This window comes from Rhodnius prolixus, unplaced genomic scaffold (genome assembly GCF_049639745.1).
Source record: "Rhodnius prolixus isolate KJV_2025 unplaced genomic scaffold, Rpr scaffold_4, whole genome shotgun sequence".
Lineage (NCBI taxonomy): Eukaryota > Metazoa > Arthropoda > Insecta > Hemiptera > Reduviidae > Rhodnius > Rhodnius prolixus.
In genome coordinates, this window is record NW_027411614.1 from 33403376 (window position 1) to 33429860 (window position 26485).

The 26485-nt window shown below is 31.9% G+C and overlaps 1 protein-coding gene across 3 annotated transcripts; it reads right to left on the minus strand.

Moving 5' to 3' along the window:
* Positions 1-584: 584 nt before the first annotated feature.
* LOC141455418 (tubulin glycylase 3A-like) lies at positions 585-26110 on the minus strand. Of its 3 annotated transcripts, XM_074130482.1 has the most exons (11): positions 25875-26110; positions 23160-23642; positions 14577-14706; positions 14046-14221; positions 10795-11010; positions 10502-10693; positions 8812-9025; positions 8343-8433; positions 4488-4655; positions 4082-4335; positions 585-3334 (listed from the first exon to the last, which is right to left on the minus strand). In XM_074130482.1, the coding sequence occupies exons 2-11, from the start codon at positions 23496-23498 to the stop codon at positions 2451-2453; spliced, it is 2664 nt and encodes an 887-aa protein (XP_073986583.1). In that variant the 5' UTR covers positions 23499-23642; positions 25875-26110; the 3' UTR covers positions 585-2450. The 3 variants fall into 3 exon arrangements, with proteins under 3 accessions (XP_073986583.1, XP_073986585.1, XP_073986584.1); XM_074130484.1 differs by lacking the exon at positions 23160-23642; XM_074130483.1 differs by lacking the exon at positions 4488-4655.
* Between the last annotated feature and the right edge of the window lie 375 nt (positions 26111-26485).

Below are 26485 nucleotides of genomic sequence, written 5' to 3' on the forward strand. Positions count from 1 at the left end.
ACACTGCACTTTAACTTCCAAGAAAACACCTGATAAACGACACCAATAAATAAGTGTTTTAAAAAAAGACATGCTGTGGTCAAAGCCGAACATCATTCCTCTTGTAATGAAAGGTCATTTTATTTTTTCATTTTATTAATTCATTCATTCATTCATTTTAAAATTCATTAATTTAAGGTTTGTAAAAAAAAGTAATTTAAATAATGTAAAGTTATATTTGATTATTTTAACAGATTATTTAGTTTATGTTTCTATTTCTACTTAGCCATTTATTTAATTCTTGATATATTTTCCTTTTTGAAAATCTTCTCTAATAATAATAAAATAAAACTACTAACTGCGATGATAATAAATAAGCTCTAGCAGCGATGAAAAACTTCAAAAACCTATAATCCCAAAAAAACATTTTGTGTTTTTTTAAATTCTACTCTTACATTTTTAATATAATAGTAAATAAATAATTAATTCCAACAATTAGAATTCGGAATTTCTAAGCCTAGGGACAGACGAGAGCCACCTCGACCAGCCCACCTAATTGAGAAATTAAAATAATTTACTTAGGGTAACTCAGCCTTGCTTTGAGATAATTCAACTTTAAAATAAGTTGTTGAAAGAAATATATAAATACCAAACAAAAGAAAATATGAAAATTTTAAACGCTATTTGATTCTAACAAGTAAAACCTTTTTTGTTAATAATTATGTTATCTATAAAAGGTGTAATTGTTTGTCATTGTTCTTAATATTTTTGTATGTGTTTTATATCAGTATTACGTTTAATTTTGCAGAGTATTTTTTAAAATATAACTTTTCTAGAGTGAATAATCCAAACCCTAATTATAAGGGTTATGTATTTCTAAAATTTGTCAACAGATAACAGCAGTTATGTTCATAGTTATAGAATCCCACATTAGAGTGCAGAAGTTCCCCACAAGTCACCATAAAAAGATGTAGTGGTCAAATTCACAATTAGAGAAAGAATGTACTTTTCTTATTTTACCCTGCTACTACAAAGATCTTACGATCTTTCCAATTTTGGGATCTACATTATGAGATCGTCCATTTCTCAGAACTTCGAGATGTTTTGAATAGAGGGCCTTCAAGTATGGATAGTTGACAGATATTACAAGAGAATGCGCTATACTAAAAACATTTTAGGAGAGTTTTTTCAGATTATTGAGGCAGTGATAGATTTGTTCCAAAGAGCCAGTTCTTTGCTGACGGCTCGAACTTCTTAAACTTCCTAGATGTTTAGGAGTGTTTTTCATCACAGGTGATGCTGTCGGGATTCACCTGACACTAGGAGCACAATTAGATCTAGTGCAGAATACTCCGTCATATGAATTTAAATAGTAAACAAAAATGTTTTAACATAGTATCCCTTCGTTACCACCAGGGTATCTGATAAAATGATTTCTGTTAAAACAGGTTTTACAGTTACATTTGCATTCATACATTCCTCGTAATTGACTCTAGCTAATATCAGATTCCTTCCTCTTCAGATATTGCGTATGTTTGCATACACGCTCAGCAACAACAAAAACAAAATAATAAATTTAAATATTTATCAATAGGCTTTTGCTTTTAAGATATAAATTCATTCAGGCAGAATCACCACCATTCGTTTTTATTGTCCAAAAACAAAAAATATTTTGATTTTTAGAATATTTGAAAGAAGGAACTCATCATTTTGAAACCACTTTCACCTACCAACAATTCACAATACACTAGCTAATAGATACCAATTCTTTCAGTTTTTAAAGTTTCAGAAGTCATTTTATTGGCGAAGCACTTAACATTGTTAGTACAACATAGATCGAGGAGAGCGAACCTATAAAATTTAAGACAGCATAACTACAATTCAACAGCTAATAATTGACATATTAACAATTATTTATCTCTTTAAAAAATTAAGAAAGCAAATATCAAGTGCTATTCACTGACAAATATTGATTTTGAAACCCTTCTCATAATTATGCATCGAAATTAGTTTACAAATGATTATATTATCCAAAGTAATCTTGAAGATAAATACGTATTTATCTTCCTGATACAACAACCATTGTACTGAAGTTTAGAATAGAAAGAAACATTACTGGAAGAGGCAACTATAATAAGAATTTACTTCACTATTTAATGAAATTAGTTAATGGGTTAATAATAATATTCATTTTCATAATAATATTCAATAACATTTATAGGAATACAAATTGACTTACTTTAATTTCATCAATGAACACTTATATGTATATACTTTTTTTTAATTTTTCTAAATGATCAATGTATTAACTTTTAAATAGAAAAATATTTATTTGAACACATTAATTCTCTTATAAACGATTAATCTAAATTCATAACTCTAATGTACAATGAATTTTGTATTTAACAAATTAAATAAAGTAGCCATCACTATGTTGAAAGAGAATATTGTTATCGAGTTTATGAAAATTTTTAAGGAAAATGGGGACTTATTGGCTTAACAAAATTACAAGTTGTAAAGAGTGGAGGAATATTATTATTTATTTCTTTTGGCGGATTACTTTTTATATCTGGTAAATTAGATAACCTATTAAATTTATTTAAAATTGGTGACTTTCTTTCTAATTTTCGTTTAGGTTTGTCTTGTGTAACAAGTGGTAATTTATCTTTACAATTTGCTCTAATTATTTTACTTGAAGAATGATCAATGTGTTTGTCTTCATTAAATTTTGAGAGCATATTTTTACAATCCGCTCTGGTCTGTTCAACTCGTTTTTTCCAATCAAAAAGATGATTTACCTGCGGTATTTGAACTGTATTCATACAACGAACGTTATTGGTTGCTTGTGTTCTGATTCTGCGACTTATATGCTCATAATTTTTGGTTAATTTATATCTAGCCACTGCTTGGCATAAATTAGCTTTATTAATACAACAGTGTTTTTTATAAGGTTTTCTCTTCAGATTTCTCTTATTATCGGAATCAAATTCCAACGAGGAAGCAGATTTTAGTGTAACTACTCCTGAAGTTGTTGAAGTGGTAGAGGGTGTTGGGGCAGAGGCAGGACTAAGCAGTGGAGTACATGGAATAGAATTGCTAGAATCTAAGGACAATTCTTCACAGAGACGTTTAATTGCTTCTCTAACTTGAGGAGAACCGGCATCTCTACTTTTCTTTTCTAGATATTCTTGCCCAGGATTGCGAACTGTAGCAGATTTAGCACCTCGTACAATTCGACAACCGCGTACTGTGAGATTCATGCCCATGTAGGGTTGAGGATAACTTACCTGTTGTTTGTAAATCAGTTCAAACATACCTGTGTCAGCATCTTTATTGTTCTTCTTATCTATAACCACTAAAACAAACAATTAAATTATCAAATTTCAAAAGCAAATGTTAATTTAAAAAAAGATAAAATCTGTTTAAAATACCAAAAACAGTACAAAGGACTAGCGCGAAAGCGTGAGGTGAATCGAGCATCTCAGCTCAGCAAATTAGACATAAGCTTTTCCATCTGAATTAAATTTATTTATTCTTAAATAAAATAGTTATTTAACTTTATTAGTTAAATTATGTACGCTAGATTTTAAGAACGGATAAGTGAGCTCGCATGTGTTTTAGGCACAGGGATTTTTTAACAGTCCCTTGTAATAAAATTATAATTATTTATATAAAGGAGCGTCAATATCTGAGATTACTTTTTCAGTTTACTGTCTTCTACCAGATTGGGTTCTCTAGTCCCAGACAACGCTGTCCGACTCTGAGGCTAAGAAACAAAAACTCCAACTAGGAATCTCCTTTTAGTATTCAAGAGCATGTCAAGTTATGGTTCTAATCTTCTGGGAGGAGATCAATAATGAATGCAAATAAATAAATAAAAAGTGCCTCTTTACTCTCATGCAATGTGACAACCTACTTTTTAAGTTTAGCTTCAGGACAAAGTTGGAGATGAACTTTGTCTTGCAATAGTTAAAATGCATAAATAATAAAAGCCATCTGTACTGCTTAAAGTGAGAAGATTCGAATGTAAGATTAGGCAGTTTTTAATTATGAACTAGACCAAATTCATTTGTAACAATGTTGGTGAAAAATATGCCCTTACCTTTAATAACATCTTCTAAACACTGTGAACACATACGAGCTGTAACTGAAGTCGTTGGCGACATACATGGCGATGAATTAATTTCAATCAACCATGGAACTAAATCTTCGGTTAACATGAAATCAGCACCATATAACTCAAAACAATTCCTACGATGTTCCATGTGTTCTTGGGCAGTCAGCAGTGCTCCAGTTATGCTTTCTCTCATGCCAGGGTAGATTACACGATTCCATCTATCCGCCATTCCAATAGTTCTGAAATATGAGACATAGCCGTAGTAAAGAATCTTGTCAATATACAATGTCACAAAAATCAGCTAAAGTATATTATAATAACAATTTTAACTAATGCAGTGCTTACTAAACAATGTTTTTTAAGTGCTCCTAAGTACTCAAATTAATGTTACCTAAGATAAGCTTGGAATGTATAACAATCCCACATATTCTCGTCAGGAAGGGCTCCATCTCTTTTCGCGTTCTTGTACTTACATTGTATAGCATTATTACTTAAATGTATTGATTCGTGAGTATTGCTGAGTGAAAACAGTTGTGAACAAAATCTGAGATAACTTTCCCTATAATTATCATTAATAAGTTATGATACGAACACTCAATTGACAAAAAATAAGTAAATAATAATAATAATAAACAATAATTAAATCATTAATAAATCGTTTGTTGTCGACTACAAAAATAACCGGGCCTTGCATTGGGAAGCGAATGGCTATTGGTTAAACCTTCTTTCATGTTACTGTATAGATTATCAGCTGTTCAGGCTGTATGCTTCAATTTGATAGTATCAATGCTTTTTCATTATTTCCAACAAGAAATGCCACAATTCTTGAGGAATTCCTAGAGTGAATTCCATTAGGTTTACTCCTTAATATATGTTCACTGCGATTTAAATAAATGGTAACAAGATTTGTGTTTGGAAAGCACAAAGGTTTTTCAGTTCAAATCTATGGTTAAGGGATTAAGCTGATGATATTTATTTAGGCTAAACGATAGCCTACTTTAGCCTACTGTTAGCAACACTGGCAATCGCTGCATCAAAAACGTTTTTGGTCTTTAATGGGAAGGAACGATCGTTCAGTATTTTGTACCACTGGACAACTGCTTTAAGTTCTCTGATCAACAAGCAAGCACGTCCTTTTACTTTTCCTTTCTGATCTTTTATTTTTGCCTTTCAAACATAATTTAATATTTCATCTTAATATAAGGACAAAATAGGTCAGTAATTTGTTAAATAATGTTTAATTAATACATTGGTAATTTTGTCTTTGTGGGTTGGCGGCATTGTGGCGTCAGTAATGCGGCTTGTAGCGTCTGTACAGCGTCATTGTAGTTGTTGTTGTTGTTGTTGTTGTTGTGTACTGGGAGTTAGCGTCAAGTGTATATAGTACCTTGTGTAATAAAGTACAATTAAAATAAAAACTATAAAACATATAAGTGTTGTTTATTCGTAGCAGCTGCAGCAGAAACCTCACAATTAAAAACATTAACAAGAAAACTTTTAACAGGTTATGGGCCCAGGCCGTTGTCCATCTTAAAAACTACTAAAGGAATATAAAGGTTAGTTGCACGTTGCTACATTAAAACCCGTAAAAATGAATCTATTAAACGAAGTGATAGAAATAGACAAGTTAAAGAAACCCGAGGACTTCCAGTGTTGGAAATTTAAAATAACAATTTTATTGAAGGCCAATGGGTTATATGGCATTGTGTCTGGGGAGGAAGCGTCACCTCCACAAGACCATAAGGACTATAATTTGTTTGTTCAGAGGGACGCAAAAGCGCAAAAACTTATTATCCTCTCAATAGACAAAATACCACTGACACATGTTATGACTTGCAATAACTCTAAAGAAATGTTCAAAAAACTAAAAGAAATGTATGAGCGTGATTCAACGCAACAAAAATTCGATTTAATGCAAGAATTTTTTAACTTCAAGTTTAATAATAGCGTTGATATATCAACTAATATTAGCATTTTAGAAAACCTGGTTTTTCGGTTAAAAGCCCTGAATAATGAAATAAACGACAGCATGGTTATGTCAAAAATTTTAACTAGTCTTGACAGTAAATATAGACATTTTTGGAGTGCCTGGGAGAGTACCCCCAACGAGGAAAAAACACTGTCAAATTTAATCACAAGACTAGCAAATGAGGAGAAACGTTTCTCATGCTCAGAGGATGTTGCAGTAGCATTCAAAAGCGAGATTAAAAATAAAACAAATCGTTCTTATTCAACACCGGTAAAATGTTTTAGTTGTTCGAAACCAGGACATATATCCAAGTTTTGCCCCAATAAGAGGCAAAGTAAATTCTGTAAAATATGCAAAAAGAATAACCATGATGAGAAGAACTGCTATTTTAGAAAAAATAAACACCCTGAAAAACACGACATATCTTTTCTGGCTAATGAAACATCAAACTCCAAGTGGATATTGGATTCGGGATCTTCGAGTCACATGACGAATGATGAAATAGTGTTACAAGGAAAACGGAATTCCAGTGGCCTATACTCGGTAGATCTGGATATTAAGGAAAGAGTAGAAGCGAACTTTGCAGAGAATTTGAATCCCAGAACATGGCACAGACGTTTGGGACATGTAAGTCAAGAGTGTATTAAAAAAATCAGTGGAATGGTGGATGGATTGAATTTAAAAAATGAAAGATCTCAGTTCGACTGCGAGACATGTATGCAAGCTAATTTAAATAAAATAATTTCTTTAGAAGATGAAGTAAAACAAATGTACGTAGAATTACGAGCGTCTAAAGATAAATTGCTAAAAAAGATCGAAGAAGAATCTTTGATAACTAATAAGTACATGAAAGGAAAAGGTGAATTAAAAACGGATGTTAAACGATTAGAAAATCATATTTTAGAATTGAATGAAGAAAAAAGAAATCTCGAATGTAAACTTAAAAAAATTCAAATTGAATTACAGTATAATCAAGTTAGTGAGGATAAAATCCAGACTGATATAATAACTGCACCAAATGGAAATTCGCCTATTAAGGATAGAGAAATCACTGGAAAAAATAGAAAAGAGAGACGGAAGAAATTACTGCAATTACTTGCTGAGAAGGAAAAATCGGAGAGAAATGTAGAGAAAAAGGAGAAGAAATTAAGACTTGCTGATGAAACAGAAAACATACCTTTAGAAACTTATGCCAAAGAGCTAGAACAGCTGAGTGAAACCAGTGACAGAGAAGTCAAAGAAGAAGAAGAAGATACAGTAGGAGATGAAAAAAGTGCTACAACCTACCAAATGCTCAAAATTAAAGGATTAACACCTAAAAGAAAGAAAGAAGTGAGAAATCCGCGAGTAAGGTATAAAAATAAATAGCTTACTCAGACGCCGACTATGCGGGAGACCCTGAGACTCGTCGCTCAACAACTGGATTCGTGATATACTATGGAGGCGGGCCGGTTAGCTGGTGCTCGCGAAAGCAAAATATAGTGGCATTATCAAGTGCGGAAAGTGAATATATTAGTAGTGCCGAATGTTGTAAAGAATTAATTTTTATAAAAGAACTCAAAAATGAACTAACTGGTAAAAACTTGAACTGTACATTATTTATAGATAATAAAAGTGCTATTGATATAATAAAGAATGGTAACATAAATAAAAGATCAAAACACATAGATGTAAGATACCATTATATAAAAGAAAAATATGACAACTGTGAAATAATGTAAAACATTGTAGTTCGAATGATCAAGTCGCAGACATTTTCACAAAACCTTTAGGTGGAGTAAAATTCAATAAATTTAAAGACTTAATTGTTTCATAAATAAATGCATACCTGATATAGATAAAGATAAAATTAGGGGGTGTGTTAAATAATGTTTAATTAATACATTGGTAATTTTGTCTTTGTGGGTTGGCGGCATTGTGGCGTCAGTAATGCGGCTTGTAGCGTCTGTACAGCGTCATTGTAGTTGTTGTTGTTGTTGTTGTTGTTGTGTACTGGGAGTTAGCGTCAAGTGTATATAGTACCTTGTGTAATAAAGTACAATTAAAATAAAAACTATAAAACATATAAGTGTTGTTTATTCGTAGCAGCTGCAGCAGAAACCTCACAATTAAAAACATTAACAAGAAAACTTTTAACATAATTTGCACTTCTTAACAATCTCTCATCTTCTGAGGAAAGTTACAATCTAAGACGTTACGTTACACTTATTTCTATTTCTCTGAATTAGGAGAAGTACCATTTATATTGAACCTAATATATTACATAAATTTACTTACTTATACATCCATATAGTTAGAGGATAGGCGCATGTCACAAGAAACCATTGCCTTATATCGAATTTAGTGTTGTAAATTAACAGAGGCTTTTCTAAAATAAATTCGTATAACGTTATACATTTTTTTTTTCGTAACAAGTAAGCGCATAAAATATTTTAATAAATTCCGTTATCTACTCATGAAAATAACTGTAAACGTTTATGTATTGCGTTGTTATTTGTTTTTAGCGCTTTCCGATTTATTCAGATACAGTTTCCCAAATGAACGTTTTACATTAGCAATACTCCCTGACTTCAACCTCACATAAAACAATAGAGTAGGTACCCTATTTAAGCGTTATTTTTTTCACTAGGCAATTAAATCTTTTCTAAACATTTTAGTAACGGATTACTGCGTTATCTTTTAAATATTTAGATAATTTACATTCAGAAAATTTTTCTTTACTTAATTATTTAACCTTTTTACGTACCGATATATTTTTGAACAACATATCTTGGTTCATTTGATGAAAATGAAGTAAAACGATTTAATATGTCCTCCAATTTAGTGAGCACAACGATTCCTCGACCTCTTGATTTAGCTCCAGGTTTAACTATCCATAAATTATTTGTACCATCCATATCCACCTGGGGCCAATGTTTTCTTGTTGATTCAAGAGTCATCTTGCTGCAGTTGTACATTTCCTGATAAGAATAAAATAAAGATTGGTAAGACTGTCTGAAACTAAGTACATTATGAATTTAAAATCTTTAAAAAATCGTCAAAAATTAAGTAGGTTAATCCGAACAAAACATCCCTATAGTTAAAGGTATCGATGAGGTTTTTAGTGAAAATTCTCACTCATCCAGAATGCCACTGAGATAAGCAGTTGAAAAAGGCTACTAATTTAGCTTATACCTGCTCTCTTTGAAAAAAGTCTTAGAAAGAAGGTGATAACAATATTTATTAGACTTTAGATGTTTTAGAAGAAGTGGAATACACTTACCTTAGAGTGACAATTATCATTTCAGCTGAGAAGACATGTGAATAATACTACTTCAGATATTTCTCAATTTAATTTGAGTACAGTTGCAAAAGAATATTTTTTGGACATATCTGAAGAAGCTCACCTAACATTGTGATTTGACCCACCGAGCATTTCTGCCGGTCTCATCAAGGGAAAAGCTTTAGACTAAACAGAATAAACCACTCAAATTTCAGTGGTTGATTCACTCTCTTTTGCCAACAGGAGTAATAACTGAAGATCTTAATTGGAAGAGATACGAAATTGTAAGAAATGGAAAAGAAATGTAGAAATTTGAAGTAATAGTAATAGGAAATCTTGATCTTCCTTGCATGTTGAAGAATCTGGCAGACGTCCATTGTAACATTCTAGACAGGCCAGATTTTTCATCAATTATATCTAAAGTCGGAAGTAACATTCATAATATTCCAGAATAGTCAGATTAGGCAGATTAGGTAAACAGATTGAGCTAACTTCTCAAATAATCGCGCTGAAGCACTGCACTAGCGATAGAGAAGGGAATGAAGAATGTGCGAAAAATAAAAAATCCAAGATCGTTATCAAGAGTTTAGTGAACTTCTTGGCTTGGGAAGCTATAAACATCTTCTTCCATGGTTGTGCCCAAAGAGAAGACAGTGAATTTTTCATAGCATAAGGCAATAAGTATGCTGCAGGGGCAGGCAAAGTAAAAAAAAAAAAATGAATCTATCTAAAAATATATCTATGGCAAACTATACTTAACAGCCTAATATCCCTTTAAATGTATTCTAAATGCAGATGCAGAACAGTGAAGAACAACTTTTTCTATTGATCAATGATTTATTTTTTGGGGCACGCTTCAACATGCATTTTATTAACAGTAAACGAAACTGCGAAAAAGTAAACACGCATTGTATTTGCATGAAGGCGCGTCAACGTTCTTCTCCAACAACGGTAAATGTTGGAGGGAAAATACAATAACAAAGGCCATTTCCTAAATAAATAAACATTTTTTCATTTAGTATCTACGCATTTGGAATTTCTCCTTAAAGCGAGAGAAGGCATTATTACATGAGAAGTAAATTATCCCTCTTATTTTTTGTACTTCTGTTTTTTAAATGTATAGCCCCACTTTAAATCAAAACAACTCCATCTAGTGCTTGAAGAATTTGTTTACCTTGATTTGGGTTTCACTGGCGCTAACAAATGTCTCCCTTTCATGTACAAGTTGATAATAATGTGTAAGATACTGATCCCATTGGTGGTCCCATATTCTCTCTTCAGTGTCACGGTCAATATCTTCATGTTCTTCACTGCACACAAATTCACTACACCGTTTTACTGCAAACTCCACCGTTCTCAAAGGGATCTGACATTAATGAAATAAATAAATGAATATTAGTAAAATTTTAAATGTGTTTTCATAATTTCATTAGAATTTTTGAAGTGATATAATATAAAAACATTCACCTTTCCCTTATCTGAGAAGTAAATTGGAGCATGACCTAATTCTATAGCGTTGACAAGTCTTTTCAACATGCCCATGCACGCAGTGAGACGGAAATCACGCACGAACGCTTGCACATCATCATTACTAGAGATGATGTAACATCTTGGAAACCTGGTGTAGGCAATACCTTTTTCAAAAAACCAATGTGACTGTTGGAGATAATTACATATACCAACCTGAAATGTATTAGTACTATAAATATAATATTATTAATAAATATAGATTATCTAGATTATTTATATTAAAATAACAAATAATAAATAATTTTAGAGAAGGGATTAACTGAGTGGTTAGCGTATACTGGATTTCCACCGAATCCAGCTGTTGGTTCATAGATTTTTTTTTCTTCCTTGGAGCTTCTTACAACTCACCGGAGGAACAATGTTGCCTTTAAGAAGACAACGCTGATCAGAGGCTGGTAGTGCACTGAAAAAAACTTCGGGTATAAACGCGCTTTGTTCAAATAAGAGTAATAATTTTATATTAATATAGTAAGACCATTCCCTTCATCCCACTTTTTGCAATGCCGAAAGTGCCTCTGGAACTTTGAGAGTACTACCCCAACCTAGTCCGGTTAACTCCGTTTCAATTTGCTTTTGTCCTGAATGCCCAAGTCTTCAGATAACATGTACCAATACTCATCAGAATGTCCATCCAGACATAATGACTTGAATTAACTTCGTAGATCAGAAACAGCAACGTACTTCACTTCATTGATTTATTTCTTTTATAATAACTTCACATTTTAAGCTAAATTTGCTCACATTCATTAATGAATCAAAGTCAAATACACCCAAGAATATTAATGGTAAACCTTGTCCTTCACACAAGTAATCGATTGCAAAGTAACAATAAAGAGTGCAGATTGCGGCTGTAGTTTCATGTTCAGTGAATGTTGCTTGTGGTCAAGATTCATCAGATAAACAACGGTCTAACGAACCTAACCTTGACTTTGCCTCTAAATTGAACTATGCAGATTTTATTCGCGAGTAAAAAACAATTATGTCCAATTTAAAAAGCAAGACGTTCATATTTTTACTAAACAGACTTAATAAAAATTCCCAAATTTTTAGCAACTAATGATATATAGAAATTATTCCATTTCGTGATACTATTTAAACCTTCAAAAAAATATTGTACACTTAAAGCTCACGAACTTTCTATTTTTTTTTTTTTACTGTTATTTTAAGTAACTGCAAAATAATGCTAACATCCAGCAAAAGATAAATGTTTATAACAATCTAATAGTGGAAGAAATATTGCTCCTATCAGTGGTATCGATTCTAGACATTTTCTTTCAACCTATATGATATTTTAAAATTGGAGGAGGGAATTTCTTTTTGAAAAAGTTGGTTCAATTTGTGGAAGTCCTACCAGTTCATGAAGTACAACTGAATGTTCAGGAAAATTCAAAGTAAAAATAAATTTTGTCGATTATTGTAGGAAGAGAAAGTTGTGGATTTTTTGTGATTTTCAAAGTAAAGTAATGTTTATTTTTAGGTGTTTTTTAAAGAAATAAATTACTAGTGTAAGTTTGCGAATATCTTTTATTTTATTTTATGAATTGATACGAGAAATTTGTGGTAAATTAAATTGGAGTTTGCATAATGGACAAAATAGAGGAAACGAGAATAGAGAAAGATGGGAAACATTCGAAAACAACGGCTACACGTGGCCTCTTTCAATATGACACACACTTCTGAATCGTTATTTTTATTTTATTTTTTTCACAGTATAGATTGATTCTTACACGCGAGCGATATAAGTATTAAAGGGCAAGTTACGGAGAGAATTATGTCACTGGTCGCATTCTAAACAATTTCAAGATAAATAGTAAAGATGTTTAAGGCAGTGGCCCAGTTCTATTTTTTTCGCAAGAACCTTACAAGTACCTTTACTTGAATTCTATAAATAGTCGTCTGTCACGCATGGATCACTCTATCTGTAGACGCCCGTGCTTTTAGGCGTAGTGAATTAGCCTTTTACACTAGTCTTCTAGTTTGCGAGGTCGGATAGTGTCTCTAAATAAGACGGACGCACGCTACCTCCCAACTTCTCTCTTGCACCTCCTACAACTACTTACCAAATAAAGTTTCGTTACGTGCACCAAGTAAAAGAAACACTGAACAGGAAAAAATCAATATTTATTACCTTCACTACACTAGAAACCATTTTATTGGCAGTTTTTTAATTTCATTGAATATTTTCACAAAAAAAAAATCATATATATTTTCTTAACTGTTCCATAAATATAAGGAGCTGTTTTCAAGAGGACTTTAGGGAGTCACATCCTGGGAATGTGTCTTAAGAGAGAGGAGCCTCCATTTCCGATCTATTCAATATCGGTTTGGATGCCAGCAAACGCAACGTAAAACAAACTCACACCTTATGGAGTATACAGATTATGAGTTGAGGAATGATTTTGAATTTTTGAACAGATGACGTTTTCACGTTTCAATGAAAAATGAAAAAAAAAAAATCACAAAAAATCCACAACTTTCTCTTCCTACAATAATCGACAAAATTTATTTTTACTTTGAATTTTCCTGAACATTCAGTTGTACTTCATGAACTAGTAGGACTTCCACAAATTGAACCAAGTATAATTGAAAAGACTGAGTTATGAGTACCACTGCCCACCCGTAGTTTCTTTGTAGTTGCTTTTGAACTGATTAGTTGACACCTACACCAATACTTATTAAGATTGTGGAAGTCAAATGAATTATTATTAAATTTTACCAAGGAATGTATAGGCTATAAGGTTAAAATTATCACTTTAAATTAAATTTTTATTTTGTCGTTTCATACACGATTGCTAACTTAGGAATCAAGCACTCTAGTTGAAAATAAGTTCCTATAAATTTGGATTTAAGTGACCTTTTAATAAAAAATAAATAAAAAAAAGTATTACTTCAACTGCAATTATAAAAATGCAAATGGTGAATAACCACCATTTAACAATTTATTTACTTTTTAATATTAATCATTTACCATTTAACAAGTTCTATATTTATTCAGAAGCCAAAAATCTCATATATAGTATAATCCTATTTGGTATCCTTTTTTTAAAAAAATACTTCAACTTGTTCGGCAAATCCTCTATTTTACACTCACAGTGTCGTTCATGTATTCTCCTTTACCACACACCTCTATTTTTTTTATTGAGAAAATTTAGCAAAAAAATCATAGAACATTCACAAAATATACTAACCTTTGTGGTAAAGTAAACTCTTGGGAATCTTGAGACCAATGTTGTCTTACTTAAATTATTCCAGTCAATATTTTCAGAAGTAGCCCAAATGAAGTTTACTGTGGTGTGCCTTAACATTCTAGATATCACCAATCTTTCAGTTTCATCTGTACTCTGCAGCTTTGCAAACACACTCACTGTAAAATTATTATTTATAAACATAAAAAAATAAGAAAACTAGACAGAGTGCACAATATTACAGCAATCTAACTTTTTAAAAGAATGAATAAATTTGATTACAATGTTCATGATATTTTATTTAAATGTGCTTTTATTTTATTTTTCTTCAATGAATTACGACAATTATAAAAATATTATTTTTGTTTTCATGAATCTGATATTGCTTGTCTAGGAATATCAGTTTCAATGATTAAAGCGCTTGCTTAAGAGAAAGAAGAATAAAAAATGGAATGTTAGCTTAAATAATTCTAATTGACGAAGCTGAATAATTAAAAAAATTAGTAGCGGTAAATCAATAAATTTTAAATTTACCATCATCATCGCATTGTCTCTGTTTTGGCAGTGTCAATTTTTGTAAATCAAAGTTCTGTACCCATCCACGACTTTTCAGAGCATCCCTTATTGAAGGATATTTGCCCAGAATTGTGAAGGTCTTATGATGCTGGAATGAGCAATATATGGTAAGTTAATAAAGATAATAATCCTTGACATAAGAAATCAAACTACAAATCAATCAAAGAAATCAATTTAAATTGATAATTTGTTTCAAATCCTTAACAAAATCATTAGCAATTTATCTTCAATTGTATTAAAATGGCACTTTATAGGTTGATAAAAAAAGAAATATCAATGGCAACTACTCCTGTGAATTAAGTATGAAACGTTTAAGAATGTTACCGTCAGTTGTAAAATATACATATTTTTATTGATGTATTACATACATTAATTACTTGTTATCACTTCAGCAAAAAGTGATGGGAGTTAACCTAATTTAACTGATTAATCCAATAATCACCTTATTTATTATATTCTTTATTGATTAATTTTTTCTCATTGGCACCCGTTGCTTTTTTCAGTGGAAACCGGACTCTGAACAGAACAGTATTCTCTTACACAAGTAAGAGATAGTAAGAAGCTACTAGGTAGAAAAAAAATCAGAGGGAACTAGATTCGAACACAGAATCTCCGCAAAAGAGTTGACTAACTTTTGAACTAATTAATTCCCTGAAAATTAATATTATTATAATTCAGGTCATCGATTAAAAGGGCTATGACCTGTTACAATAACACTAATGTAGTATTCGATTATTTATAAACTATTGAGCGGCGGCGAACATTGTACTAACCCCACTGGCAGAGGAAACAAACACGGCAAACAATTCCTTCAATTAAGAACTATTTTATTTAGTTTTTTAGTATGGCTTTCGGCGCCAGGCATTAGCGGCTCCGGCTGGTTTGGCCTGCCTAGATAAAAACAGAGCTGGAACCCCAATATTCGATGAAAAGTATAACAGTAAAGATATTAGCAGATTTTTTTTTAAGTACAATCACATTATGTCAAGTTAATGTATACCAGATCTAAAATTTCGTATTAATTACTCTTGCTTGTTTTGTATCTTTTAATCTATTTTGTTATGCAGGCAATCCAAAAAGCTCACCATCTGAGTTGTTGTCTTGATTCCATCCTAGTCCTCTGCTATTAGGACTCTTTTCAGTTTCTGCCCGAATTTATTTTTTAATCGGGACCAAAATACTAAGGATTTCCTCAAGTGTTGGTGACTTGGCTGCTCAAACTTAGTTGCACTTTTTCAATATTTTTGTTTTCGCTGGTTGAAGTTGCTACCTTCATATTTCTGATAAGGTCTCAACTTTGGAAAGAAACTTCTATCAGACTCCTTCGAGTGTGAATCCTCTCCGTTGTTGAGAACGTATGATGCGAAACGATACATCACCTTTAGTCCTCTTTCGTTTCATTAATTGGAGAAATACCTTTTGCTAAACAGCTAATAAAATAGCTTCCTTGCAGAGCTTTTTTGCTTTAAGTGAAGTACGTTTAGTCATGATCCATTCATTAGCAACCGAATTACCTTAAGTACTTAAATAAAAATGTACCCGTTTTACTAGTTTCACATTATTGTTAAAAAACAATTATTTGATTGTGTTTACTTACGATTAGTACTATTTTGTTTTTGCGGAGCTAGTTGTTTGATGTCTTAGCATCTTGAAATTTAATTTCAAATTTTATGTAAACTTACATGTTCATGTAATGACATGTGCTTTTGAGGTGCATCTTCATTAATTTAGTTAGTTCCCATGTTTATGTTTCAAAACTATAAACATTCCAAAATAAATTCTTTTCTTATGATTATATGTACGGGCAAACGTAAGAAAGGAACTGCGGACTACCACCATTCAAGTGCACTTGATATCTTTGCGTGCAGCTATCATGTTGAAAGATATTAACCCATTCACAATATTATATATATCTAAAATCTGCAATCGTAAATAATAGTTTCACTGGTTGACATGTTGGCACGATATGACCGCTTGCATCTATATTGAGGTACACGCAACAGATGGCGAATTTATCGTGCATTATTTATAGAAATACCTTCGAAATTTTGAGAAGTTAATAATTATAAAACAGAAGAGAAACAACTCAATGCATATAAAATAAGTTATTACAATATTATTTTTACAAAAGCTGCTAACAGTGTTTATAACTTTAGATGAACTCTAATGTAAAGCTTGAGATAGGCTGACCTGCGGTTCTTTAGGTGGACTAACTATAGTAACATATTTATGCGAATATTGAGCTACTCACCCAGAACCCTCCACAAATAATTTTTCTGAGAAAATGTTTTGAATAAAAGTGTTTCGTTACTAGTTGAATTTTTCTTTGTCTTCTTCTATGCTTCGAACTCCAGATAAATGGTTGTGGGACTTGAATACTCATCTTCATCTATTTGCCAAACGTTTCGTCACACATCTCTGGGACGCATTATCATTTATACAAATAAATATGTCATCCACACAAAAGATTTGTTCGTATCTTTAAAATTTTCGAGATGGGCATAGGGCATACTAATCAGATCATGTTTCTCCAACAAACACAAACGGAACATTTTATCAAATGAAGAGGATATTGTTGGCAGTGGCAAGAGAAGCTTCCCGAAAACATTTTTTCATTATAATTTTTGGAAAAAAACAGTTTTTAATGTTTGAATGAATAGATCTTCTTGAGCAAAAATTGTTACTAAAAAGCCAGAGTTGCCAAAAAGAAGGTGACCTCTACATCTCTTTTCACTGACATCAGCCCGCTAATGACACAGAAATTCAGAATACAGAACATAGTTCTCATCAAATTGTAGGCCATTCTGCTTAATTAAAAAGTGAAATCATAAGATTCCAACAACTGTTTTCAATTGGACATTATATTTTCAACCATCCACTGGCTGTTTTATGCTCGTTATCTTCATCCAAACTTGAATTAGAAACCTGTCCTGTTGATCACTTCCACTTTTCTCAATCTCAAATGCAACCACGCCGCAATTGCATAGCCTACAGAGTAGGAACACATTCTAGTGATTTGGGGCTATCCTGATTTTCTACTCCCAGTAAACACCCAAATTATTCATTAATTCATTATCCCTCATTCACAGATTTGATTTCAGTCAAGGATGTCTTGTAAAAACTCAATTCCCAAAATTGGGCTTCTCGCATTCCTCCCTTTTAAAACAGTGAGATTTTTTCTTAAAAAAAAGTACTGCTTACAAAAAAAAGTTACAAGTACATGTTACATCGAAACTTTTCCCTTGCATGTTTTAGATATTTAGTTTGCGTGTGAAAACTGTAACACAATAGCCTAAACATAAAAATAGATACGAGCATTGCCATGTTTACCTTCTTTATAAATAGGCTAACCATTCAAATAGAGGCTATTTGCTAAGGAGTTGACTTGTTTGCAAAGTTTTACTCAGCAAAAAATAGTCATAATGACATTCTTCTCTCCTAGACTTAGGTTTAATAGTGGAAAACGATAATTTAATAATTACCAATTTCGATATTTAGCAGGTTAGAAGGTTACGAGGAGAGATATACATAGAAGTTACGGTGTATAACAAATAGTAAGACGTTGTAAGATGATTTGGAGTGATTGTGAAGATTCAAAAACTGTGTTTTTATATTTAATAGTTTCATCCAACAATATCATTTCGTAAACAACAAAAGTGTTTAGCTTTACAGTATGATGTACAAACGTTAAATTAAAGAGCCATCATTAGAGTCACAAGTCAAGGGCAGAAAAACAAAAAAATTATCATCTGAGACGTCACAACTATCTACAGTGACAAAAAGTATTCTAAAAAGACACTGTTCAGCTTAATGTTCAGAATATTTAATAGGCTTTGAGACCTTCGAAGGAAAAATTCTGTAGTACATATAATGAGAGTTGGAGAATGAAGTAGTCGATATAGCAAAGGTTAAAGCTTGTTACTAAGGTGGTTAGGCTATGTGATCAGATGGTCTCTGTCCCCAAGAAGCAATTATAGGAGAAATTGTACCGAACCGAAAGTTTTAAGAGGCCTATACTGCGAATGATTTTATTTTATTAGACAGCAGCGCCTAATAACCTCAATAAATAATATTAGCAGAAGGTACTTTTGAGTTGCACCTTCAAGAATGTTCCTTCTCTATTCTTACCGAGGTATGAATTAGATGTTTATTTGTTTATCAAACACTAGTTGAATAAAATTTCATTCACAATTTGAACTCAGGCAAACTTGGAAGTAGTCAAAAATCCTTAAAATAATTGTTTTGACAATCAATGTGTACAATATGTAACTATTTTTGGATTTTCAAAATCTATTTAAATTTTAAGTCTGACTTATCTTTAAAATGAGAGTTACTGTTCACAGATTATTTTATATTTTTAACGAAAGAACATAAAAGTCAAGAAGGAAGTTAGTTACTACAAAACATCATTTAACATGTAATTGTTCTTAAAAACTGACACATACATTATATTAGGTCGTGTTGCTTGCTTATATTCATTTCAAAAATATACAATTAACTGCCTACATTCTTATTTCAACATTGCGACAGTATCACTTGTTCAACGACGAATGACTAAAAACATTTAAAATTTAGTATAGATCTATAAAGAAATCCAACCTCCATTATTGAAAAAGATAAATGTATTAAATTGCATTATCATTTACAGTACAAAAATAAGTAAATATTTTTTTAAATCCTATTGAAAGAGGCAACATCTAGAACAGATCTGTGTGAGCAGCACATCATAAAATCGAAAAATCTCCAAAATTTAACTGCGGGGTATTTTAAATGATTTCACGTTCTAGGGGGAAAAGATATTTGGGAAAGAAATAAATTATTATTATTTTTAATATTTAAACTGCATAACATTTGAAAATGAAAAATACTAATCATTATATCAATAGAGTTGGAGGTCATAATGATAATGAGTCTGTGACAAGTACTTCTAGAAAAGCTGAATTTTGGAGGAAGTGGATAAGATTCAGCGATAATTGATTCTAGAATCAGTTTGAATATGTTACTGCGTCATGAACGAAAAGAATTCATAATCAAAGCTTAATTGTAAGCATAGATAGGAAGTATTCTGGACAGAGCGTACAGTATTCTGTAAAGGTGGTTTGATTAATCAATTTTAGGCCAAATGGTTGTGGAAGTACTGTATATTCCATCACAGAAGTTCTGGTTCCTTGCCTGGCAGTGGTGCTAGATCGGATGCTAGCAGAATTTATAGCAGCAACTCCAATTGTTGGCCTCATGGAAAAAAAATAATTTGTCCAAAGCGACACTGTATCAAGCTGCCATAACTAGGTTATGAAAGTGGTCTAATTATATGACTAAAATATCCATTAATCCCTCCTTGTGACCATACATCCCTAGTCATATGTTTTATTGGAATCATTTTTTGGAGTAACACTGTTATTATCTGAAGAAGCATTTATAGGGAATGTTATAAAGATATTTTCTAAGGTTCAGTAAGTTCTCCAGCCTATAAGAAACAAAAAAAGTTTTTAATACGATGTAAGCATGCGATGTTTAACATTGGTAATTTTATTTAATGCTTTATCAAAAGTTATGAAGCCATATCACTGAAATGTTCAAAACATTATTTTTACAATTTCATGTAAATTTAGATATTTAACCAAAATACTCAGCAGCACAGGATTTTGAGAGGGTTTCATCTTTCAAATATTTAGGGGCCGTTTTAACCGATAAAAATGAAGTGAGTGCAGAAATAAAAGGCAGGTTAACGGCAGGCAATAGGTGTTTCTGGGCACTACAGAAAGTCTTAAGTTTTCGAGAACTATCAAGGGAGGCAAAGGTAACCGTCTATAAAAGCATATCGAGGCCAGTGGTTACGTATGCCAGTGAAGCGTGGGTGTTGACCAAGGAGGATGGAAAATTAATTAATTCCTGGGAGAGGAAGATTCTGAGGAAAATGTTTGGCCCCGTGAAAGAAGGGGAAAGGTACAGAATCAGGAAAAACGAAGAAATAAGAGAGCTGTACCAGGAGCAGGATTTGGTAGGTTTGATTAAGAGGGGAAGATTGAGATGGCTAGGCCATTTGGTAAGAATGGAAGATTCCCGATTTCCCAGGAAGATAATGAATGGACACCCAGGGAGGGCGAGAAAAAGAGGAAGGCCGAGGATTAGGTGGCTGGATGATGTAGAGGAAGATGTTCGGAGTCTGGGAGTGAGGACATGGAGGAGAGTTGCCTTAGTGAGAGAGGAGTGGGGAAAGGTGTTAGAGGAGGCCAAGGTCCTTCGAGGACCGTAGAGCCAGAAGAAGAAGAAGAAGTCTCAGCAGCACAAGGCTGCTTGATACAAAAAAAGAAATATAGCAATTGTGCCAGTCTTACGAAATTCATTTTTAAACGGTATCTTCTATAAGAACAGATGTTTGAAGCGAATGATCTCTTATCTCATTCTGCGTCTTTCTACAAAAATGGGCAATCACACAAATGACGGTTGTCGATATCTCATAAATAGTCGTTTAGGGAGGACCTCAGTCACGAAATTTCCACCTCAACCTTCAGTTCTAGATACTTCTTTAATTTAAAACAATATGAAAGATAAGATACAACATCAATGTAGAGATAGAAGTTCCCTAAATTTGAGCTAGATTTCATAAAATCTGGACATTGTGAGGTGGGAAATTGAGAGTTAAAATTTCAGTAAGGTACAACATTAGAAAACTTAAATCAGAAGTTTAAAATTAAAAAAAGTTGGTATTGTGTGCTCGAATACGAATTGTTTTATTTATTAAAAAATTAACGTCCTAATTATTATTTTCTTGGTATCATCTTTTTAAAAACATGTGCATGAGTAGTTTAATACCTTTTATTATAATCAATCTAGGTTTAATAAGTGCTACACTTTACTGAACAAATATTTTCAATATGAAAATGGCCAGTATAAGGGTTTGTGACATCTAATATATTCTAAACAAAAATTAATGAACATTTAGTGCAGTAAAATTACTTACATAACATCAATTGTGATAAAATGTCATTTTAACACTTGCTTTTTCGATCGTTTCTATATAACTGAATTATGAATGAAATATTTGCTGATTTGTGCATTTTTTGGCGTTTAATCAACCCTTATTTAAACTGTAAGATTTTGTTGAGGAGATATACATATATGTACTACTTATGAAAGTGTAGTACTATTTCACTACTGCATTGTAAATTTGCTTTTGTAAATTTAAAGTACTTCTGCGTTTATTTAAACTTTTTCGTTAAAAAAGGATCAAAAAGTCTGTGACTTTAAAAAATTATTAAGATGAAAATCACATTTTAGAAGATAAGCCTTTAATAAGTTTTTGACGATAATTTTGTGACATATCACAGTCCAGTAATGTCTTAGAGGAATTGGTTAAGTTCTGACACTGGCAAGAAATTGTACTTTTTTCACTATTTAGTATTGTACGAGTATGTGGCCTCCAAAAGGTCAATTTTATTGTAAAAACGGTAGTACCGAAACTTTGATCTTTCTGCGCCAAATTTTTTTTGAGCTTACAGAGTTTTATGTACACACAGTCCTATGCTAAAAGTATTTCATGCAAGAAACTTCCAATCATGTATTTCTGATGAATAATCAAACCTCAATTTCAAAACTGTGACACGATCAGAGTAAGAAAAAGTATTCAAGAAAATCTTGAGAGAAATGCAACATATCTCTTTAACAGCAGGAAAATCTTGGTACTTTACGGTCAATTATTAAAGAAGTTATTTTAAAAAAATGATAGCAAAATAATGTTAGGTGAATGAATGATTACCCATATTACATACTATAGACCTGTCGCTTGAACTTGAATTACGCAATGCATTGACCAATAATTAATTGTTTACCTACAGTTTTGAGGCTAATTAATTACAAAAATGATCTTTGTTGATTATAAATTCGTCATTTGTACGAAATACAAATCGTTTTTTGATTCTTATTTAACTTAACTATACTTTTCAGAGAAATGATACTCTAAAATTATTTTAAAAGTTTTCTGATAAAATCTTTTTAAACAGGCTTTAAACTTAATGACTTTTCTAAAATTAGAAATTTACACTAAAAAGATGTTTTAGACTACAACACATCGCCCCTAGAATTAACAGTTTGTAAAAATGTTGAAATTGATCAGCTGATTTGGAGAAATTATGAAAAGAAATAGTTCAGCAATGTAATACCTCAGGCGGTTTTTGCGTCAGATTAGCAAATTAGTTCGATGGAGGCGACTAGCAAACGTACTTTACTACTAATTTCTCATATTAAACATTATATGAGATACGAGATTATATTAAATCCCAGGCCTAGACCGGGAATCGAACCCAGTACCACACAATACATCTTAGCATTGTTAGCAGTATTTAACTAAATGAAATGTTCATTTTTCAAACGTAATTTTAAATTTGTAAAAATGGACAGTCACATGAAGAAAAAAAGTAGAAATAGTATTTGATGGAAGTCGTATGCAACGCGATAAGAACCTGAGATTGCAAATATAAATTTCATAAAATTATAAACACATTCACAATAAGTACAAATTTTATTTTAAGTCATACATACTTGAGCTGCATTGTCAACTATTTTCTTTAACTCCTTGAGCCTTTCCGGAGAGATGTAAGCAGGATGATGTGTGACAATACTACTCACAGGTCTTTTTTTCGGCTGTCCCTTTACTGAATTTGGTGTGTTTATTAGAACCGTTTTTGCTTTTTCTTCTACCTTGTTCTCAATTTCCTTTTCTTTTACTTCTTCTCGAATTGTATTTTCTTCTAATTCTTCCTCAATTTCTTCAAGCTCCTCTTCATCATCTTCTTCCTCATCATCATCATCGTCTTCAACTTCGCTTACATTTTGCCAACCTCCCGAAGATGCATCGCTACTATCGATAGGTTCTGGCATCTCTCCCCGGCGGCGGCTGTTCTGCCACTGACAGGTGGTTTGTAGCAAAATGTCTCCCCACTACTTCTACCGCCTCCTCAACCGCCCACCATATCGAGTCATTGTAGCAGTTTGTACCATCTAAGATTTTAACTCCTACGGTTTCTGTCAAAAATTACACTATGTAAAATTATCACTAATAATAATATTGTGCATTAATGGAAAATAGAAAATAATATTTCCACATTATTGAATCCTAGAAAAATATCAATAAAAACGTTGTGCAATTTGTAAACTATTAGAGACATGAAAATTTTTGAAAATGTGGCCAGGTCCGCAGTACTGGATAAAAATCAACAATACAAAATATTTTCTTTTCTTCAGTGAAAAAAAAAGAACAAGAATGCAGTGGCTTGCAGTCACAAATAAGTAATATAACCGCAGAGTATTGTTGGCATTATTTGAAGTGTACTTGTAATAATTTTCAGACGTCTAACCTCTAAGAACTTGTTTTAGACCTCTAACAACGTTTGGTTAAGACTTCTGTTTCAGTACGAGGAGCAGTCAACTCAGTGCTAGATGGTTGTGTTCTTTTGAAGGAGAAATTTGAATTAAAAACATCCCAAGAGGACTGATGGGAAACTGGGACGATAAATAAGCATTAATCAGCGTCGCAGAGGTACTTTGCTGTTCATTCTGGAGGAGAAGAACAAAAAGTAAAAGAGATTGCCATAGGTTAAGTACCTTTCGAACTAATCTAACGAAAGAAATATATTTTTTAAATTATAATTTGAATTCAAAAATATCGTATGAATAGCAAGCGAACAAAGAATTGCTGCTTTAGTTCGGAGATAGATTGATGTAAAGAATTTAATAATTTTTCGCTGTATAAAAGACTAAAAATTCGCTGAAGCTAAACTAATTCTACGAAATCTTATATTATAGAAAGAAACTAGAACAAAAGTCCAGTGAATCCTAGCAAGTACAGACACAGGCCGAAGCTCGGTAAGATTGTCCGGCATATACATAGGTCCCTGACTAAAATAAAGTGATATTAAAAAGTTTCTAAGAGCAAGCGATTTTCTCTGAATCAATAAGTGGAACAAATCAATAACAAAATTGCACTATAAAGACACAATTGCTTACGATCGTGGCTGTTATAATTTTAGAGTTATTAACCTTACAAGAAGTACTGAAATAAAGTTATTGGCTTCACCAATATCATTAATTTGGGTATAAGCTGAACTCGTCTAGGACAGGGGTCGGCAACCTATTTTAAGTAGAGAGCCATTTCTCCTTAAATAATTTTAATAAATCGTACCAAGAGCCGCAAGGATGATAGTGTAAACAACTCTGTAGATCATTTGTATTTTCACAAATTATGATTTTATGATATTCAATAATGTATAAATGTTTTATACATTTATTTTTACATATTGCAAAGTGAATAAACAAATACATTATTATTAAAAACCTGTGTTTGAATGAAAGTATTATATAATTACATACTTTATTTTAATATAATTCTATTCAATTTCAAACCTATCACATTTAAAATCCTTTTTGAAAAAATTATTTTCTTTAAATAAATGAAATTTCCATTTGTTTCAATAAAATTAAAATATACAATATATTTTGGACTGGCTGAAAAGCCACACAATTTAGATAAAACAGCCGCAGGTTGCCGACCCCTGGTCTAGGATAATAATTTAACCATTTTTTTTTTTTTTAGAAAAATTAAAGGCAGAATTTTGTGGACGTACGCCTTTTGAATGTCATACATGTACTCCCATGCCACTATAGTATTAAAATTAAATGACTACTAATTTCTTTCAGCAGGCATTATGTCCAACCACCGGATCATGTTTCGGGAAGAGAAACAAACAGAAATATATTTTAAATTTCCCTTATAATATTTCTTATGTATTTATTAAACAAACTCCAGGCTATGATCGTTAATCAAACCCAGAACCAAAACATACTTCAACTTTGCATCTTTGCCTCTAATTGCTCGGCTGTTGTAGCATCTCCATTAAATGTATTCCAGATTAACCATGTATAGCCATGTAGTAAAAGGATAAATCTGAAGTAATTTTTTGATGTAGTAGCAAAGTATTAAATTAATCTATCCCGATGAATTGCATTTTAATTTAAATTTAATCATTTTCCTAAAAATGATGAAAATAATGTTCTAGCTGAACGTCGAGGTATAAAATTATGAACATTGCGTGGCATTATTTATTAAAAACTAAATAAAAGAAAGCTGAACGTAAACAATTTGCAAATATAATACATATATATAATAAATAGTTAATTCCTCATTTTTATATCATTTATTTATTTTTTTTTAAATACGAGTTTGCATGAAATGTAGAATATCTTATCTGGTAGTCTAACCTAATTTCAGAGTTGATGAGAGTTAAGTTTCGGGGTCAGGTTGTTCAGCTAGAGATCGATGTGCGTCAAAGTCGGCCGCAGAGTAATGTTAGTGTGTGCTGTGCCAGGTTGTACGCATCGCCAGACGTACTTCTTCTGGATTTTACCTCTTCTGACCTCGATAACTCTTCTTCCTTGTTTGGCAAACCATGACCTCTTGTTGTTAATCCTACCTCTACAAAACAACCCAGACAAAAGCGTATGCATTTTAATCACAGCTGTTTTTCCAAGAAATACCAAGTCTTTATCTAACAAAGTGGTGGCGGGGTTTCATTTTAAATAAATCAATTACAATAGTCTTAAGATAATTATGTTGCTTACCTTATCTCGTTATTCACAAAACTATTTTGAAATCTATTAAGTAGTATTTTCTTTGATTTAGTAATTCAAGTTAGGATAATATCCACACCAAAAAACAGAAACGTCAAAAACAAGATATATATTTTATAACTTTATAAAATCATAAATTTTATTTCAAAAGAACTAAACAAGTCTGAAGTGAATGCTTTCTGAAGAATTAAGTCATTATTATTATTCAACACTTATGATTTGTAACTAGTTTATTAGAAATA

Excerpts from the sequence above, each read along its gene's own strand:
- LOC141455418 (XM_074130482.1), bottom strand. The coding sequence starts at position 23,498 with ATGCCAGAACCTATCGATAGTAGCGATGCATCTTCGGGAGGTTGGCAA. Across the intron at positions 10,694-10,794 it reads ACTTCTCAGATAAGGGAAAG|ATCCCTTTGAGAACGGTGGA; the intron begins GTGAATGTTTTT and ends CATTAATGTCAG. Across the intron at positions 3,335-4,081 it reads TTTAGAAGATGTTATTAAAG|TGGTTATAGATAAGAAGAAC; the intron begins GTAAGGGCATAT and ends TGTTTGTTTTAG.